This window comes from Girardinichthys multiradiatus, chromosome 12, assembly GCF_021462225.1.
Source record: "Girardinichthys multiradiatus isolate DD_20200921_A chromosome 12, DD_fGirMul_XY1, whole genome shotgun sequence".
NCBI lineage: Eukaryota > Metazoa > Chordata > Actinopteri > Cyprinodontiformes > Goodeidae > Girardinichthys > Girardinichthys multiradiatus.
Genome location: NC_061805.1, coordinates 28709178 through 28730561, shown reverse-complemented (window position 1 = coordinate 28730561; position 21384 = coordinate 28709178). Strand labels below are relative to the sequence as shown.

General features: G+C 39.0%; 1 protein-coding gene across 7 annotated transcripts in view; it reads right to left on the bottom strand.

The window, feature by feature from the left end:
* The window catches only part of ntrk2a (neurotrophic tyrosine kinase, receptor, type 2a), a 151783-nt gene that overhangs the window by 9154 nt on the left and 121245 nt on the right, over positions 1–21384 (bottom strand). For 5 of the 7 annotated variants that reach the window (XR_007040658.1, XM_047381907.1, XM_047381908.1 and 2 more), the window contains 2 exons: positions 19553–19643; positions 2647–2805 (listed from right to left, as the gene is read on the bottom strand). Coding sequence is in view for 6 of the 7 variants with exons in the window: in XM_047381907.1 (XP_047237863.1) it covers positions 2647–2805; positions 19553–19643 (250 nt within the window). In the remaining variant the exon portion in view is untranslated. The remainder of the gene's footprint in view (positions 1–2646; positions 2806–19552; positions 19644–21384) is intronic. The other 2 variants (XM_047381909.1, XM_047381912.1) reach the window with 1 other exon arrangement.

Sequence of the window (21384 nt, the reverse complement as noted above, 5' to 3'; positions counted from 1 at the left end):
AAGGTCAGAGGTGTGTGACCTGTAAAACTGCAGAGAATTCCTGGTTCATCACAGTAAAAGCAAACTGCAATCTGGAGTAAAGGTTAATTCTTGGATGTAACCAGAGTTGAAAGCACTATTAGCATCAGGTTAGTGAGGTTACAATTTAGGTGAAGGCAAATAAGTTACAACACAGATATATATTTTCATTAAACAGGTCCTGATTCAGTGGGATTTAAATTTGTATTTTGCTCCAGCTGTAACAATTTGGCTTTTGCTAATCTCATAAATAACAATTTATTATTTAATTTGAACAAACTGATTGTTAGTCAGCAGCCCTTTTCCTAACTATTTGTAACTGTTTATAGAGGGAATGAATGAGATGACCATGCAGATGTCTTGAAGCAGAGTCATACCCCAACTACTGAAAATGACTGCAATCTGTTTTATTATCTTAGAAACACAGAAAATGTAACCTTAAACAAGGAAGAGACACTGTGCAATGCAATGAACAAACAATAGGAACAATCTCTTTAGAAACTCCCATAAAGTGAAAAAGAAATAAAAGTGAATCAAAAGGATGGTGGCAGCTCATATTGTCAGCTGCAGTAAATAGAAATCTCAAAAACTAAATTTGCTGTTAAAAGTCCATTTTACCATGTTTAGTCAAACTATAGATAAGACAAGCTATTTACTATTTCTGATTTACAGTTTATGTAAACAATGTAGCAATGTTTCGGTATTGCCGGTGCATAATGCCTGGAGAGAGAGAAGGAAGTTCCAGGCTGTAGCTCGAATGGAAAAAAATATTTGTAAAGCCCTGACATCGTTTTTAGCAATGAGAACTCAGAGCAAACAGCCAAAGGGGTACCCCATAGGGTTCATAATAGAATTATACAATAGAGGCAACATAAAAATAAGATTTTTGTGATTAGTCAAAAACATGCGGTTTTTTTAATCATTTTGTGCATAATACCGTCTGACTGCACTTGCTGAGATATTTTCACAATTACAATAATGGCACAAAATGGCATGGTTGGGTGTGTACAGCTGTTATACATTAAACCCCTTCAGTTGCTGATAAACATTTGGATGGTGTTTCTTCCAATGTAGCAAGGCTGAAGCTGATGGGTGAGCTCCAGAAACCTCTGATATTCCTTTAGGAACATTAGGTACTTTTGAGAAAACATCCAAGAATTTACTTGATACTCAGGGCAGTAGCTTTTTGGTATTGTCGGAGAGTAGCTGTAAAAAAGGGTGAGGATTAAGAGCGCAGATGCATTTTGAATTCATATTGAAATTAGACCTTAGGTGGCCTAATGTGGTGTGAAGAGGTCCAAAGATGTTTGATTAATCCTAAAACAACATTTATATATAGTCAGCAAATCAAAGTTGTATAGAAAGTGTATGAAGTCTCGAAAACGTTTAAAGTTTATTATCTGAACAATTTAACCAGTGTAATCAGAGATCATGGGCTGAACAATGGATTGTAGAGTATAACGTGATCCAGATTTAAATATTTTTCCCTTATAACAATCATCACATAAGAAATATTGCAGGATAACATTAGCAACAACAATTCTTGCTGATTGTGGTTACTCTGAGTAAACATAAATAGTTAGTGGTTATTTTACACAATTTAAAATATACAACATAGTTCACGAGGCCATTCTAGAGACCATTAAGCACATTACTCTCTTTACTGTAAAGAGTAAAGGTTATGGTTATAATTATTAATTCCCGCTGATAACAAAACAGAAAGACTACATTGTCATTATATCGCTGGATTAGTATATTTATTTTGTTATGGTCAGGTACAAGCAAGAAATTTACAAAAGAAATTGTAGAAATTTTGCAAGAGGTTTTGATGAATTCTTTTTCAGATTTCACTCCGCATTAATTCAGTAGTAATCTGTAATTTTAACCTCTTCCTTTCTGCTCATCCAAGTGGTGTAAATTCTGCAAGTCAATGACTCGATGCAATTGGCTGACTTTCCTTACAAAGAAAATTATTTGACCAATTTGAATTATAAGCTGAACTTGGCTGTATTGTTTGATAACTAGAATCAATTAGGAATGTACATGATTGACTTTGAATTTATCTGTATGACTGGACTGAACTGACTTAAAGTGCCTTGAGACAACATTTGTGGTGAATTGGGGCAAAATAAATAAACCAAACTGAATTGAATTTTCTGTTATGCATGGTCAGCAGATCAGAAAGAGCAGAACAACACAGAAAGGTCATTCTGTCTATCTGTGCTCTTCTTCATGTGTCACGTGTCATAGTGACAGCATGCAGTGGTTGTGGCTTAGATTTGTAAAAGGTAAAAGGATGACTTAGGCACACATATTTATGATATCATACTTGTGAGAAACTTTCCCCACAAAACTAATACAATATTTACATGTATTTCTACAGAGGGACTGTTTTATCACACCTTGTGGCTACAACATCTTGTTTGGCATCACTTGTTAAGATGACAGAGCCTTCAAAGTTAAAATTACATATCTTTTCTCTATACCTACGTTGTATACAATATTTAGTTATCTTTAAAGACTTAATTAAAGAGCTCATTATATTCTCACTTTAGTTATGTCTACAAATGTGTTTAGCACTTGATATGAAGTAGTCAAATAGACAGTAGAAAAATTTCTTTTTTCTACCTCATTATTGGAGAGCTGGTACCAAGGCTGTTTCCCATAGGTGAAAATCTCCCAAAGAACGACTCCTAGACTCCAAACATCACTTTCTGTGGTGAACTTCCTGTACATGATACTTTCAGGGGGCATCCAGCGTATTGGCAGCATGGTGTGACCTCCAACCTTTGATGGCGAAAACACACACACAAAGAAAATAAAACCATTTGAAATGACTTTGACCAGATGAAAGTATAACATATAAAAGTAATTTTAGCATCTTTTCGAGCCAGGAAGTGTAAAAATCTTATAGAATCAGAATGTTTAATCAGTCTCTCTACTAAGCAGGGAAGCAATTTTAAAACACACAAATAGTCTTAGGATTCACGTCCCTGAAACAGACGGTACTTTCCTATATTTATTATGACATGTTTGCAATTGCACGAGTACCTATTGTTGTAAACAGAAAAAAGATTGTTTTCTTGACAAAAAAGACCGAAAAAAAAGGAAATATGTTATTTATTTATCTATTTATTGGCAGCACAGAACAGGATGCAGTGAACATTCTTATGTTCTCTGAAGGCCCTGCTATGCAGGGAAATAAAGTGGGGAAAGCATGTGAAATTTGTGGAAGTAAACAGGTGAAGAGGGTGGATTTCACCTCTGTTGGAAATACTTATTACCTCAGGACTATGAAACAATAAGACATTTCACTTCAAGGAAAGAAAGACACCAAAGCTGATGGAAAAGGACACGACACAGCAGCCAGACAACAGCATTGTTGGCTGCAAGCAATGTTTCTCAGTTATAAATATGTTGCTTTGCTCATGGTTTTTATTTTTTATGTATCTTCTGTCAGTACAAAATGTATCTTGATCACTGATGATTGTGTTTACAAAATCACCAACCAGTCTCTCCAACCAGTCTCTCCAAGCAGCCCCTCTTAATTAGCAGAGGTAGCAAACTGTTGTTTTTTTTGCAGTGTCTGAGCTAAATGAATGAAATTTTGTATATCAGTATTTTGGCTACCATTCCAACCACCACACATGTGTAGCCTCAGCTTGATTGTTGTTTTTATGGCTAGTCAAGTTGATGTCAGAAATCTACCAGGGATTGACATAATGAGTCTTAGTGGCGTGAAAGCGGTGTCCTTGAAATAATACCAATAATGGACAGTGGCATTACTGTAGCACAGTAAACCCTTTAGAAACACAGAAAGATTATATGTAGAAAATGTAAAGACTACCATAGAGTCGGGCGTACTGTGAATATACTGTGAGCAGCGCGGACTCCACACTGTCGCAAGCATTTGAAATTTCTTAGTTGAGAGTACCAAATTCCTACATTTCTTGTCACAAATTCCTACATTCCCACACTTTCTATCATGGCTAGGAGAAAAAGTTAAATTGCCTTGTAGCTTTGGAAAAACAAAAGAAAAGAAGGTGGCATGTAAGGCTTGACAGCTGCAAGTTTGATGAGCTAGTTGAGTGCCTATCCCCATTTCTTCTCCACCACAACACCCATTGCACACCTGTCAGTGCAGCACAGTGAGTGGAAGTGACACATCAAACTTTGTTGAACTGACCCGACCCATCCTGACCCAAATAGTTTAGATACTACTCAAAAAGGGGCTTTTGTAACAACTGAATCAGAAATGTCTGAATGCTATAAGCATTTTTTTTTAGACTTTTTGTCATAAATGGTTATTCAACAAAGTACAGGTCTCCGAGCTTCTGTGTTCAGACATTTCTCCTGACTACTTCTTCTTACTTGATATGTCAATTGTCATCTTATTTGAGCTGTAGAGTTTGGTATTACTATTTTCTTCTAGGGTGGTCACTGCATTATGCATTGATTCCCAAGTTCAGCCATCCAATTATAACATCATCATTCTTCGCCAGCATCTGACATATTCTTGGCTACCTTGTCCTGGTTTTCTTTCTTTGACAATTCTTTACATGGTTTTTTTCACTTTGTGCATTAAAATGTTTAAAACTTTAGAGTGCTAAAAGCTAGAAATCAATAAAAAAGTAGACATTTTTTTAAAAATGCTTTTCATTCGCTTTTTATGTAAATTATTTTGTAAGTTTTTGGATTTCCAGTATGGTGAATTTTGTTGCTAATTTCTATTCTTTTCTATTCTATTCTATTCTATTCTATTCTATTCTATTCTATTCTATTCTATTCTATTCATGAAGTGAGATTCTTACATCATGAGAACCTTAACTAAAAACATCAGGGGCAATATGACACAATGTCATTTCATTTATGGTCAAATTTTGCTTTAAAAACATAAAATCCCAACTTACCACTTAAAACAATGGAACCCTTTTAAGAGTGATAGTTTGTCATCTGTGGATGTGCAATGCAGGTACTCTATGCTCAATATAGATGTAATAAACTACAGTCATTTCAGGACTTGACCTGGTATCTCATTACAAGGATTTTAAGCCATTCTATTCTATTTTATTTTATTATTTTGGATTTCATTGTTGTAGTCCTAACGCTTTTTACATATGTCATACTCTTAGTATACTCTCAAATTTTAGCTAATTTCATTTTACCACTGCCAGAGGCATTGCAGTGAGTCCCATATGATGGCTTGGTGAAACAGACTGCATCACTCCCGTGAATGTAACGAGCCTCACCCTGATAAATCTGCTTACATGAAGAGTGTGCTGTTGAGAACTCATTGCTTTGTACAATGTTTCCCAAAACAAAGACAATGTTCACACTTTAGTGTATTTGCTGGTAATCTTCTAAGGAGAGCATAGACATTTTGCCAGTAATTGTAATTAGTGAATGAATGTGAAACATTAATTGCTAGTGACAGAATGTGTGAGTCAGTATGTGGGAGACTGTAAACAGTCAGCAGTTACAGGCTTATATTCTACTGTAAATTGTTTCAGTAGATTTGTTAATAATTATTTAATTACAAACAAAAAGTTGTACAATGAATTAGGAAGATAAAGTGATTGGTGGAGAGCAGAAATGAAAGGCTGAATTCCTGCAGGAACTCACTGTCTGTGAGACAAGCGGTCATTTCATTATGCTCTAATCTGAACTCTGCCAGTGGAGTCTGTAACGTTGTCAAATTCATTAGCTGTGTATATTGTTTATAAAGACTGACAGTTCATTTCAACTCAGACTTCACACACTATCGTCAAAGGCTTGGATCCGTCTGGCTGTAGATCATTGTTGTTTGAAGCTCAACTATAGATAAAACGTACACCAAACTTACATGGACATACTGACATGTTTCTATGTATTAGTGTCATTAATGTACAAAGAAACAACTACCTCCTCAATTACCTCCTTTCAGGTGAGAATATAGTCTCGATAACCATATACACAGGAGAAGTAACACTTTCTATGTTGCTGTATGATGAAAAAAAAAACATTTAAACCCATTTCTTCCATTAGATAGGCAAAAGTTGCAGATTCCTTTTAGGGACAAATAATGCACTTTTCATCTGGCAGAATCAAGCACAAACAGGGAGCAGAAAAGGCATATAACCAGAAAGAAGTGAAACACGTTCCATCACCTGATGTTTGACAAAGATACCCCAAAGCGAAACAAGCAATCTAGCGACACAAACACATTAATCGCTCTGGTGATTGTGATCTGCATGACTGAGAGTTAATCTGCCCTGAGTTTCAACAGATTTAAGCAGGATCACACTGGGACATTCATGTGAGCTTGTTCAATATGCTTCAGAGGAAAAGGGCAAGATTAGATGAAAGATATACATAGCTAACAATAACAAAACAGAAAGATATTATATAGTTTCAAAAAGTTTAGTAGTTTAACTAGATATTCACACAAACCTGCAGAACTCTTTATAACGTTCCTAAAAGTGTCTTAGGGTTGGCTTTAGCATTAACTGTTAGAAATTTGTGAAATCAAAATGTACACAATCTAAAGTTTCAGTATGATCATTAAATGTTTAGTCCAGTCTTTTTTAAAGTTTGAATTGATCTTATAGAAGGTAAGAAAAACTAGATTTGTATGAAAGTACATGATTTACTTATATCAGATATTGCCTAGATAGCTATCTGTTCTTATATATAAATGGTATCACTGCTTATAACAGTTAAAATGAAGGGTAACAAGCAAATGTGTAAAGCTGCTTTCATATTGTTTTTGAATGTGCTATGTATGGTGTACAGAAAAACATGTTATGTGAGTTTCAGCCTGAGGACATGAAGATAATTTTGTGGAACCTCAAGTTCTGTCAGGTCTTTGAGATACAGGGGTTGGACAATGAAACTGAAACACCTGGTTTTAGACCACAATAATTTATTAGTATGGTGTAGGGCCTCCTTTTGCGGCCAATACAGCATCAATTCGTCTTGGGAATGACATATACAAGTCCTGCACAGTGGTCAGAGGGATTTTAAGCCATTCTTCTTGCAGGATAGTGGCCAGGTCACTACGTGATACTGGTGGAGGAAAACGTTTCCTGACTCGCTTCTCCAAAACACCCCAAAGTGGCTCAATAATATTTAGATCTGGTGACTGTGCAGGCCATGGGAGATGTTCAACTTCACTTTAATGTTCATCAAACCAATCTTTCACCAGTCTTGCTGTGTGTATTGGTACATTGTCATCCTGATACACGGCACCGCCTTCAGGATGCAATGTTTGAACCATTGGATGCACATGGTCCTCAAGAATGGTTCAGTAGTCCTTGGCAGTGACGCGCCCATCTAGCACAAGTATTGGGCCAAGGGAATGCCATGATATGGCAGCCCAAACCATCACTGATCCACCCACATGTTTCACTCTGGGCATGCAGCAGTCTGGGTGGTACGCTTCTTTGGGGCTTCTCCACACCGTAACTCTCCCGGATGTGGGGAAAACAGTAAAGGTGGACTCATCAGAGAACAATACATGTTCCACATTGTCCACAGCCCAAGATTTGCGCTCCTTGCACCATTGAAACTGACGTTTGGCATTGGCATGAGTGACCAAAGGTTTGGCTATAGCAGCCCGCCATGTATATTGACCCTGTGGAGCTCCCGACGGACAGTTCTGGTGGAAACAGGAGAGTTGAGGCGCACATTTAATTCTGCCGTGATTTGGGCAGCCGTGGTTTTATGCTTTTTGGATACAATCGGGTTAGCACCCGAATATCCCTTTCAGACAGCTTCCTCTTGCGTCCACAGTTAATCCTGTTGGATGTGGTTTGTCCTTCTTGGTGGTATGCTGACATTACCCTGGATACCGTGGGTCTTGATACATCACAAAGACTTGCTGTCTTGGTCACAGATGCGCCAGCAAGACGTGCACCAACAATTTGTACTCTTTTGAACTCTGGTATGTCACCCATAATGTTGTGTGCATTTCAATATTTTGAGCAAAACTGTGCTCTTACGCTGCTAATTGAAACTTCACACTCTGCTCTTACTGGTGCAATGTGCAACCAATGAAGACTGGCTACCAGGCTGGTCCAATTTAGCCATGAAACCTCCCACACTAAAATGACAGGTGTTTCAGTTTCATTGTCCAACCCCTGTATGTGTAAGCTTCTGTTCTGAATAGTCCATGTCAATTGGGATCAAAGCTGTGGAATTCATTGTTCCATTCTGTCAGAATGAGGTTTTCTGTTTTTTGCCTTGACTTAACAGTCTCGTTATAAATTTATTTTTTTCCATGTTCAAGGATCTTGAAGTAAAATATCAATGCTCTATGAGCAAAGTGGAATTTGTTTAGCATAAAAAAAAATCATGGTACCTAAATTCTACAAGATGCCGTGTTGAATGCATAGTAAGGAGATGCCAGAGCATTGTTTTCCTATGGCATCATGTCTTCCTAAACCACTGAATCTAAGCTATACTAAAGGTTTACAGAGGTATGGGCAATCTCAGTCAGTTTTTAAACTTCTCGAAAGAAAATGTTTCAACTATAATGACTCACACTCTGTGGTCAGAAGGCCTAAGAATGCTCACAATATCTATTCTTGAAATTCTTTTGTATGAAAGCTAAGTAGCGCTGACATTTCTTTCCCACCTCAGTGCTTTAAGCTGATGTTCTCCCTCACTGAAGCTCTTCTCTTCTTTCACTTTTTTCCTCTAAACATGAATCTGGCAAACAGATCTGTGCTTCATTGCACTGCACAGATAGCACAATACATTCTCTGAAGTTTATGCCTGTTATCAATGGTCTGGCACTCTTCTATTTTAGTGAGTGGGTTATTTAATGCAGTCATAAAATGTGCACCGTCATATAGATAGCTATCAGGCTCAGTTTTACGTGAGAGGGAACATATCTGCCTCCACCTCGGCCGTTTTTACTCATCATACCCAGACCCCTGGCTCTTTCTGACTGTGATGCTTGATGTTTTGCTCCTCAATTGTTTCTTAGTCATTTACATATATATCACTGTGTCAGCACACAAAATTATGCGATAGAACATAATTCAAAATTATATTAAATAGTTTAGAATATGTGAATCCCACACATATAGCAGTTCATATAGTTACATTTTTAATCTGTTAATAAATGGAGACTGAAATACATTTTCTGCGACTGAGAGGCTCTTAAATAAGGAAGTACACTTAAACTATCTTTTCAGTTCACCCTGACTTTTTGGAATACTAAAACAAAGGTAATAATATGAATTATTTGTCCAAGTCATGAACTCATCGGCATGGTGACATGGTGCAATTATTAGGTCCAAAAGAAGATTGAGATCCATTTGAGGGCCGCTTAATCCATTCAAAAAAACTGTTTGAAAATTTGTTTGAAAATCCAAACATTTCAACCATCACTGTCACTCTCAGATAAAAGGAAATTTATTAGCGTGATTAGCACCTAATAAGTGCCAAGGCTCAAGCAAGTTGGAAGATGCTGGAACACCACTGTCAACCTGAAATAAGACTAGCCAAAGAAAGAAAGAAAAAATCCCCTGCTTCAAAATTGACTTAAATTCAGAGCAATGCACAAGGACAAACCCAATGCCTCCTGATAAAGAGTCTTAAGGTAAGATTTGACAGATATCGAGCTATTTGTCCACAATAGCATTAACTATGTTTGTAGGAGTCAAGGTGAGGCTTTCACAGCTAAAGAAATAGTACAAACTTTTAACAGGTCTAACAACAGGACAATAATCTCAATCAAATATCAAATCTGATTATGGAACCAACAAGCCAACATAACTGTAAGCTACAGAACTCAACCCTCTATCTAGTGTCACAAAACTGAACTATTTTCTCTTTTTAGATGAAAAGAATCATCAAATATCTGACCAGAATTAGTACAGCACCTTCTTAACCTGGACAAAAACCTTTGCTAAAGCACATTTATCCAAATACTAGTGAGGGTGTGTGTACAGTCTGTATGTATAAATTTGAGTCTAGGGAAAATCCACAATAAATATAAATGTGTGTATCTTTCTTTTTAAAATCAAAAATCATTTGTCATTAGTCCGAACCAAACAGTTCACATACATCATTAAAAGACTATAAATTAATGCCAAGGAAGTGTGCATGTAAACTTCTGACAAGAACTAAATATATACTGGTTTATTGTGGATGTGTTTTAACTGTTACTTAAAAACATTCACAGACACTTTGACTTAACTTGTATTCATTTATAAATAATTAAAAGATTAGCAGTTAAGCAAGGCAGTGTAAATGTGGTTGCTAGTTGCTTATTTATGGATAGAATGTTTTCTTTAGGTCTGGTAATAGATTTCTGACAGCTCATTGACACATCTGAACCTGCTCATATCCATTAGTGCTTTTGTTTTATTTATCATGGCTGATCGATTGAGCTTTTGGACTTTTCAGGTGCAGCTTTTTATCAAAAGTAAATATGCTATGCCCTTATGAGGCATAAAATCTTGCAAAAACCAAAACCAAAAAAAAAAAAGTTCAGTTGCCTCCTTTTCAGTCTCTTAAAATTTGTGTCTGTTTTAGAGTATTCCATGCATTGGTAATGAAGAGAAAAGTGTAGAGCAGTCTACCCTGAAAAGCCCTAAAAAGGTAGAATTAAACAGATAAAGTGCCTTGCGAAAGTACTCGGCCCCCTTGAACTGGTCAACCTCTTGCCACATTTCAGGCTTCAAACATAAAGATATAAAATTCTAATTTTTTGTGAAGAATCAACAACAAGTGGGACACAATCGTGAAGTGGAATGACATTTATTGGATGTGTCAAACTTGTTTAACAAATAAAAAACTGAAAAGTGGGGCTTGCAATATTATTCGGCCCCCTTGCGTTAATACTTTGTAGCGCCACCCTTTGCTGCAATTACAGCTGCAAGTCACTTGGGGTATGTCTCTATCAGTTTTGCACATCAAGAGACTGAAATTCTTGCTCATTCTTCCTTGCAAAACAACTCAAACTCAGTGAGGTTGGATGGAGAGCGTTCGGGAACAGCAGTCTCCAGCTCTTTCTCGATTGGATTCAGGTCTGGACTTTGACTTGGCCATTCCAACACCTGGATACGTTTATTTGTGAACCATTCCATTGTAGATATGGCTTTATGTTTTGGATCATTGTCTTGTTGGAAGATAAATCTCCGTCCCAGTCTCAGGTCTCTTACAGACTCCAACAGGTTTTCTTCCAGAATGGTCCTGTATTTGGCCCCATCCATCTTCCCATCAATTTTGACCATCTGCCCTGTCCCTGCTGATGAAAAGCAGGCCCAAACCATGATGCTGCCACCACCATGTTTGACAGTGGGGATGGTGTGTTCAGGGTGATGAGCTGTGTTGCTTTTACGCCAAACATATCGTTTTGCATTGTGGCCAAACAGTTGGATTTTGGTTTCATCTGACCAGAGCACCTTCTTCCACATGTTTGGTGTGTCTCCCAGGTGGCTTGTGGCAAACTTTAAACGAGACATTTTATGGATATCTTTGAGAAATGGCTTTCTTCTTGCCACTCTTCCATAAAGGCCAGATTTGTGCAGTGTACGACTGATTGTTGCCCTATGGACAGACTCTCCCACCTCAGCTGTAGATCTCTGCAGTTCATCCAGAGTGATCATGGGCCTCTTGGCTGCATCTCTGATCAGTCTTCTCCTTGTTCAAGATGAAAGTTTAGAGGGACGGCCGGGTCTTGGTAGATTTGCAGTGGTTTGATACTCCTTCCATTTCAATATGATTGCTTGCACAGTGCTCCTTGGGATGTTTAAAGCTTGGGAAATATTTTTGTATCCAAATCCGGCTTTAAACTTCTCCACAACAGTATCTCGGACCTGCCTGGTGTGTTCCTTGGTCTTCATGATGCTCTCTGTGCTTTGAACAGAACCTTGAGACTATCACAGAGCAGGTGCATTTATACGAAGACTTGATTACACACAGGTGGATTCTATTTATCATCATCAGTCATTTAGGACAACATTGGATCATTCAGAGATCCTCACTGAACTTCTGGAGTGCGTTTGCTGCACTGAAAGTAAAGGGGCCGAATAATATTGCACGCCCCACTTTTCAGTTTTTTATTTGTTAAAAAGGTTTGACACATCCAATAAATTTCATTCCACATCACAATTGTGTCCCACTTGTTGTTGATTCTTCACAAAAAAATTGAATTTTATATCTTTATGTTTGAAGCCTGAAATGTGGCAAGAGGTTGAAAAGTTCAAGGGGGCCGAGTACTTGCACAAAGCACTGTATTAAAAGAAAACAACATAGAGGAGCAATAAAAAGGGAACTGCAAATGAATTGTGTTAGTCCTTTGGGAGGAGATGGCATCAACTATTAAGTAAATTGTGTTTATAGTAACGCAGTCTCAAGACCAAACATTTGCAATTATATCTCCCTGCATGTGAGCTGCTTTGTTGTTGATCTTTGCCTTGTCTCCTGCTCTTATCATTTTCTCTCACTCGCTCTCACCTTCCTTCAACATCTCTCAGCCCACCTGCCATTCCCTCCGCCATACTGTCTCATACATATTCAGAAGATCAGCCAGACCTCTGGCTAGTGTTCCCTGGAAACCCAAAAAAGGTGGAAAAAAACAGACCAAGGATGTGAGCTTTCAAGTGCAACTTCCCAATAGCTACAATATCCATGGTAACTACAGTGGCTAAAGCATTATGTGCATGATGTGTTGTCAGAGGGACCTATGTAACTGACCCAGCTCACTCTTAGTTACACAGAACATTGCATCTTAATCTTCTTTGTTGCCATGAAATAAATTCATGTATTACTAGCAATGCTGGTATCTGCAGCACTGGTGTAAAGAGTTCAGACTCATTCACAAATTTACCCATTTATTTCTATTTTCACACACCTACTACCTTGTTATTGTTAAGCCCAAAATTCATTATACACTGATAAACCCTGATGCTTGAGTAATTTTGCAGAGAAATCTTTTCTTTCTTTTGCCACCAAGGCTGGTTACTTTGAATAAAATGGAAAAGCAGAGAGAAATTCTCAATAAAAATTTTATTGCAATATAAATAAACCACTAAAATCCTTCAGGAGCATCTCTTTGAAAGGGAACAAGTAATTTACAGAGGTTGTGTCCACAGAGCACCAATGGTTCTCAGCAAACTTATAATGCAATTCAATTTTTTGGGACCATTCCTACTTCTAATACCTAATTTAAGGTGTCACTTTTCCCTTAATTTAAAGTCATTGAGGGATACATCTAAATACTTTTTTTTTTTTTCCTATTAAGAAAGATTGAGAATGATAACAATCATACTTTGGAATGAACTGACTGAGAATGTATACTGTCAATAAAATATTTGGTTGTTAAAACAGTACTATGCAGTCATAAACTTCGTGATGTGCTAAATGCATCACAAATTTTGCTTTTTTTAATCTAAGGATAAATATAATGATTTGTTATGCCTTTTCCCTTTAAATTGTGATTTAGCTTTTTGCTATTTATTTTCACGTCTGAAATGGGAGAATTGAGCGTAAGAAAAAAAAGATAAGGGCATCGCTGACAAAGCTGAAATTTAGTTTTATTTGGTTAGGCATGGTACACCTAACTCAGACATCAATGCATAACTTGAGATCTACTCATATTCGTACTCGTACTTGTCGTCTTCCGCTTTATCCGGGACCGGGTCGCGGGGGCAGCAGACTCAGTAGAGACACCCAGACGTCCCTCTCCCTAGACACTTCCTCCAGCTCGTCTGGGGGGAGCCCAAGGCATTCCCAGGCCAGCCAAGAAACATAGTCCCTCCAGCATGTCCTGGGCCGTCCCTCGGGCCTCCTCCTGGTGGTGCCTGCCTGGAACACCTACCGAGGAAGGTGTCCAGGAGGCATCCGTTATAGATATCTGAGCCACACCAACTGGCTTCTCTCGATGTGGAGGAGTAGTGGCTCTACTCCTACCCCCTCCCTATCTCTAAGGGAGTGCCCGGCCACCCTACGGACGAAGCTCATTTCAGCCGCTTGTATCCGGGATCTCGTTCTTTCGGTCATGACCCAAAGTTCATGGTCATAGGTGAGGGTAGGAACGTAGACCGACTGGTAAATCGAGAGCTTCGTTTTTGGCTCAGCTCTCTCTTCACCACAACAGATCAGCACAGCGTCCCCATTACTGCGGCAGCCGCACCGATCCGTCTGTCGATCTCGCGCTCCATTCTCCCCTCACTCCTGAACAAGACCCCAAGATACTTGAACTCCTCCACTTGAGGCAGGAACTCCCCTCCAACCTGATGAGGGCAAGCCACCCTTTTCCAGTCGAAAACCATGGACTCGGACTTGGAGGAGCTGATCTTCATCCCAGCTGCTTCACACTTGGCTACAAAGCTTGATTACAGTAATGGGAAGAAAGTATTTCTTGGCCACTTGAACCAACACCCTGTGGATGGGTTTGAAACGTCTCTGTAGCTGGCCTAGTCTACAATGGGAAAAGACGAAAACTATACTTAAAAACAACTAAAATTCTGGCAGCTGGCAGATGTTGTAATTTCTACTCAAGTTTTGACCAGCATTGTTGCTCTCATGTGCATGGGAACCAGATGTCTAACCTTTCTGAACAATTGTGTCAAGAGATACTTTATATGTGAGCCATGCAGTGAGCGCAAATCTCAATGTTCTACACATAATGAGTGCATATAGTACTCAAGAGGGTTGTAGTCACACATTAATCTGAAAACACCACTGATCTGATTACAAAACTCAAATTCTATCAGGCTGCCTACGATCAGTTGCCCCATAACATGTTTTAGGGTCTTAAAAAAAATAACTTCATAATAATGCTATGCGTGGTGCATGGAAGGGCAATTAAAATACTATGATGACAGGACACTTAAAAAATAAAAACCCAGTAAAAGAAAGTGTTTTCTTACCATGACAAACCCTATGCTCAAATCAACCTCTATGGTTAATGCGATGGTCTGGTTCTTGACTCCCTGGATGAAAGATCTTTTGCAACCGAGGCATAAATGAGTTGTGTTCTAATCTTTCACCTCTGAGTTGTTCCTCCTTTAAATCTAAAATTCCACTTGTTTCATTGTCATGAGGCGAACTTTTATATTTTTAAGATTTTTTGGATTTTTCTGGCACTAGAATACCTTTAAAACTAATACATAAGGCTTCAGGAAATTAGGAATTGTAATTGTTTTTTACAAAAAAAAAGCGTTCATGAACGTGGTTGCTAGCAGTTAACAATACTTCGCCCTGCATTGCAAAAACAGTAGACACCCTGACCCCTTAGTGTGAATGTTAATAATAATACATATACAGGTCCTTCTCAAAATATTAGCATATTGTGATAAAGTTCATTATTTTCCATAATGTCATGATGAAAATTTAACATTCATATATTTTAGATTCATTGCACAATAACTGAAATATTTCAGGTCTTTTATTGTCTTAATACGGATGATTGTGGCATACAGCTCATGAAAACCGAAAATTCCTATCTCACAAAATTAGCATATCATTAAAAGGGTCTCTAAACAAGCTATGAACCTAATCATCTGAATCAACGAGTTAACTCTAAACACCTGCAAAAGATTCCTGAGGCCTTTAAAACTCCCAGCCTGGTTCATCACTCAAAACCCCAATCATGGGTAAGACTGCCGACCTGACTGCTGTCCAGAAGGCCACTATTGACACCCTCAAGCAAGAGGGTAAGACACAGAAAGAAATTTCTGTACAAATAGGCTGTTCCCAAAGTGCTGTATCAAGGCACCTCAGTGGGAAGTCTGTGGGAAGGAAAAAGTGTGGCAGAAAACGCTGCACAACGAGAAGAGGTGACCGGACCCTGAGGAAGATTGTGGAGAAGGGCCGATTCCAGACCTTGGGGGACCTGCAGAAGCAGTGGACTGAGTCTGGAGTAGAAACATCCAGAGCCACCGTGCACAGGCGTGTGCAGGAAATGGGCTACAGGTGCCGCATTCCCCAGGTCAAGCCACTTTTGAACCAGAAACAGCAGCAGAATTGCCTGACCTGGGCTACAGAGAAGCAGCACTGGACTGTTGCTCAGTGGTCCAAAGTACTTTTTTCGGATGAAAGCAAATTCTGCATGTCATTCGGAAATCAAGGTGCCAGAGTCTGGAGGAAGACTGGGGAGAAGGAAATGCCAAAATGCCAGAAGTCCAGTGTCAAGTACCCACAGTCAGTGATGGTCCGGGGTGCCGTGTCAGCTGCTGGTGTTGGTCCACTGTGTTTTATCAAGGGCAGGGTCAATGCAGCTAGCTATCAGGAGATTTTGGAGCACTTCATGCTTCCATCTGCTGAAAAGCTTTATGGAGATGAAGATTTCATTTTTCAGCATGACCTGGCACCTGCTCACAGTGTCAAAACCACTGGTAAATGGTTTACTGACCATGGTATCACTGTGCTCAATTGGCCTGCCAACTCTCCTGACCTGAACCCCATAGAGAATCTGTGGGATATTGTGAAGAGAACGTTGAGAGACTCAAGACCCAACACTCTGGATGAGCTAAAGGCCGCTATCGAAGCATCCTGGGCCTCCATAAGACCTCAGCAGTGCCACAGGCTGACTGCCTCCATGCCACGCCGCATTGAAGCAGTCATTTCTGCAAAAGGATTGAGTGCACAACAGTACATGATTATTTGAAGGTTGACGTTTTTTGTATTAAAAACACTTTTCTTTTATTGGTCGGATGAAATATGCTAATTTTATGAGATAGGAATTTTGGGTTTTCATGAGCTGTATGCCAAAATCATCCGTATTAAGACAATAAAAGACTTGAAATATTTCAGTTAGTGTGCAATGAATCTAAAATATATAAATGTTAAATTTTTATCATGACATTATGGAAAATAATGAACTTTATCACAATATGCTAATATTTTGAGAAGGACCTGTAATAATAGCCGCACTGGAGAAAAAGGGGGAAATGCCCCTAAATGATTTTAATTGACAACTTTAAAGCAAACTGAAACTGTAAGGTGAAGTGCCCCCATCCTCCAAGACTCTAACAGCACATTGATCCCCACCAAAGCACCCACATGCCCTGAAATATAGCTTAAGCTTTGATATGAGGCAACTTGTTTGTCTTGTGCAATGCCCGTCAGATTCATTGTGTAACATGGGGGTCGGTGACGTCACTGTAGCCCCTTCATTTTATTGCCTCTGCTTCTATTTCCACACAAATGCATATGGGCTGAGAGGTGGGGGGCTGAGCTCCAATTCCTCTATGACTCATCTTTGCTCCCGTCTGACGCAAGAGCATGACTGGGTTTATACAAGCTAACTTCCCACACAAACACACTAAAACACACACACACACCTCCGTCTCTCTTAGGTGCTGAAACGCGGCCACCATCCTGTAGCTCCCCCTCTGCTGTGCTGTTGTTCTCCTGTGTATTCATTTGGTCATTCTTTCTGTCTCTGATAGAGACCCTGTTGCAACTCCTGTTTTATTTTGTTTGTTTCCTGATGTCTTTTCTAGGCTGCCAAACCTCCACCCTTCTCCTCTCTCCCTCCTCCATGTATATTTCTTTTCTGCTCTATTACTGCTTTTTCTTTCCTTTTTTGTATTTAATAATCTCTTTTCTCCCCTGTCTGTCGTCCCACTTTTTTCCTCCCTCTTTTCTCCTGCTGCTTTTTTTCCCCATCTCATTCCTCCTTTCATCTTTTTACTGCCGTCTCTATCCCTCTCGCTTTCTCTCTCTCTACTACTGCCTCAGCATACTAAGCAGAAGTTCTCTGATTACTTTTCTTCCTGAGAAACGATGAATTCAACTCTGGAGCTCACCGTCGCTACCTTCACCCGTTACCCGTTGCCATGGATACAGTCTCAGCACTTGGCATTATTGAGGAGGGGGTGAAAGGAAGAGGGAGGAGGCGGTGGTTGTTATGTGTTGTCACACAGAGATCGTACCAAAGAGCCCACTCAGGGCTTTTTTTTCCAGATTCATTTAATTCTGCAAATGCAGAAAGGTTTTTAAATTCACTCCTAAATGTTGGGCCACAATGCCCTACTAAATGTCTCCTTTTGAAACTGCAGCTGTACTTTGTGCTCAGGAATCAATTATATGTAACAAAACATTTTTTAACTAATATATCTTCTGGAACAACATAATCTGTACATATTTATGCTGAATTATTACTCAAAGTATACAGAGCATTTTCTTTTTCTGAACTCAGTTCAACAGGAAGGACAATACGTCCATTGCATGTCTCATAGATTATTATTTTTCAAAGTCAGTCAGTCAGTCATTTTCTACCGCTTATTCCATAGTGGGTCGCGGGGAAGCTGGTGCCTATCTCCAGCAGTCTATGGGTGGGAGGCGGGGTACACCCTGGACAGGTCGCCAGTCCATCACAGGGCAACACACAAACAACCACGCACACACTCATTCATACACCTAAGGGCAATTTAGAGTTACCAATTAACCTAACAGGCATGTCTTTGGACTGTGGGAGGAAGCCGGAGTACCCGGTGAGAACCCACGCATGCACGGGGAGAACATGCAAACTCCATGCAGAAAGACCCCAGGCCGGGAATCAAACCCAGGACCTTCTTGCTGTAAGGCAACAGTGCTACCAACTGCGCCAGCGTGCAGCCCATCTTTCAAAGTGTCATTGTTAATGTCATTATTTATTCCAAACAGAGATTTTTCTTGTCACTGAATGAGCGCCGTTCCCTCTACTCCTCCCTCTCTCGCCTACCTCGGAGTTATCTGTCATTGTCAGTCATGTCAGTGTGTCACAACGGATGGAGGAGAGGGCTGGAGAAATGGACAGCCACTATCGATCAGTCAATACAGTTTATTAGGCCTTGGCCCTTTGGGAAAGTGACAGATAGCAGTACAGCAGGAGGAAAAAACATAGATTTACTCCTGGCTCACTCATGTGCCCCTTGGTTATCTTGACTCTCAAAGTAAAAGCAGGAAATGACACAAACAAAGCAACGTTGGCATATAAATGTGAACTAACACTGCTTTGTCTGTGTAGAGGCAGGCACATTTATTTTACCTCAGCTGTTTCTAGATATGCAGTCATTACAAAAAAAAAAATTATTGATGCTGTTCTGTGGGTGTTTCACCTCACCCACCGTTATAACATTGACAAGACAAGTCACAAAACAGTAACAGTTATACTGTATATTATAAATCGTAAATTGAACATACCTGTTCAAAAGTAATGAAATAAACTATACTGACAAAAAAGTTAAACTCTATGTTGGAGCGAAGTGGTAATATAAATAAGAATTACTATCTTTTTTCCTTTTTCATGTGGCAGTCACAGTCATGGTAAAACATTAGGTTTTTAGCTGCTTCTATCATTTTTTAAAGCTAACATAATGTGCTAAATGTTCTAAAACACATGCCACACAATGTCACTAATCATTAAACAAAGATAGTGGGAAGATGGAAAAGTTTATAAAAAAATAGCCAAGCCAAAGGAAATCCTAAAAACATTCAAAATGTTTGGGAGACCCATGCAGAGGGACACCCATGCAGAGGGACACCCATGCAACAGTAAACAGGGGTGGGGTGGGCTGAAAAAAGGGCCAGAAAAGATATCGACACATACACCTACCCTGTAGTAGTCTGTGCTGTAGACATCTCTGGACATGCCAAAGTCCCCAATCTTTACCAGCAGGTTCTCACCCACCAGACAGTTCCTACAAAAAGAATTACAAACTTGATTACAGAACAATAAGAGTGAGATGATGCAGAGGTGGTCTGAACCTCAGTGGTTGGTGACTTGCGTGTTTTTGATATGTCCCTGAATCAAATGATTAAATTATTCTCCTAACCTGACACCATGTTCTACGAGCCAGCTGATTAGTGGTTCATTTGTTTTTGTGTTTTCAAGCAGTGGAACAGACAAAACATGCAGGACACCACCCCCTGAATTTATCACATATCTTTGAAACCTTTTTTACTTTACTTGTGTTACCTCATAAGGTGCTAAACTGTTAACATGTACAGTGATGTGAAAAGAAATTTTCTCCACTTAAATTTTTTTTTCAGTTTTTTAAATTTAGTTAAACTGATTTCTGATTATTAAACTATTTTTAATAGACTATGATAACATGAGTAAATACAAAAAGCAGTTTTCAAATGGTGATTTTATTTATAAAGAAAAAAAAAGCTACAGTATATAGACCAACTTGGCTCCATGTGAAAATATAATTGCCCCACCTGTTTAAACATTAATAGTTAGTTTTAGTTTTGGTTCCATTAAAGCACATCAAGGCCCGATTACTCTTACAGAGAACCTGTCTCAAAAAGCAACACATCAAACTCAGATCCAAATAAAGTCAGGAATATGTAAGAAAGTCACTGACATCTATCAGTTCAGAAAGGCTTGCAAAGCCATTTCTAGGATTTTAAGATTCCAGTGAACAAAACACGGTCAGAGCCATAATGCATGAATCGAGAAAAGTTTAAAAGTGATGTACCTTCCCAGGAGTGGCCAGCTGACCAACATTACTTCAAAAGCTCATCTACTATTTATCTTGGAGTTCAAAAAAGAACCTTGACATTTAAAGCATTGTAGGACTGACTTGTCTCAGTCAAGGTCATGATTCCACAGTAAGAAACACAAAAAAAAGGCAAAAGAGGACATCCAGGGGAGAGTTCCAAGGCCTCAAACCACTGTTACACAAAAGAAAAAATCCACAAAGGCCTGCCTCACATTTAGCTTCATTACAGATTTTTGGGAAAGATCTTTTACAAACTAAGAGGAGAAAGTGGGAGTCTTTGGGAGGTGCACATGTCCTTTACATCTGGCATAAAATAAGCATATGATTTTAGAAAAAGAACTTCATTGTCATAGTCAAACATGATGGTGATGATTTGATAGTCTGGGGCTGCTTCTTCCAGACCTTGATAACTTGTGGTTATAGATGAAACCATTAATTATTTTTAGCAGAACATCCTGAAGAAGAATGTTTGGGACCTTAAACTCAAGCTCACCCAGGTTATGCAGCAGGAAAACTATCTGAAGCACACCAACAGGTTCACCTCCAAATGGTTAATTAATCCAAAATGAAGGTTTTCAAGAGGCCTACTCAAAGTTTGGATTTGTATCTAGAAGCACCAATTCACAACACATGTTGTCTCAAGTCACTTCACAAAAGTCAGGTACATACATTCCAATTAATCCTAATCATTGAACAGTGCAGTCAGATTCAATTATTTATTCAAATTGGATAAAAAGTTTTTCTATCTAAGGAAACCCAGCAGATTGCATCGAGTCAGAGACTTGCAGCATTCCCTCCTCCCGGATGAGCATGTAGAGACAGTGGACAGTCACTGGCATTGACTTTGTAGCATTCCCTCATACTGAGCATGCATGTAGCGACAGCGAAGAGGAAAAACTCCCTTTTAACAGGAAGAAACCTCCAGCAGAACCAG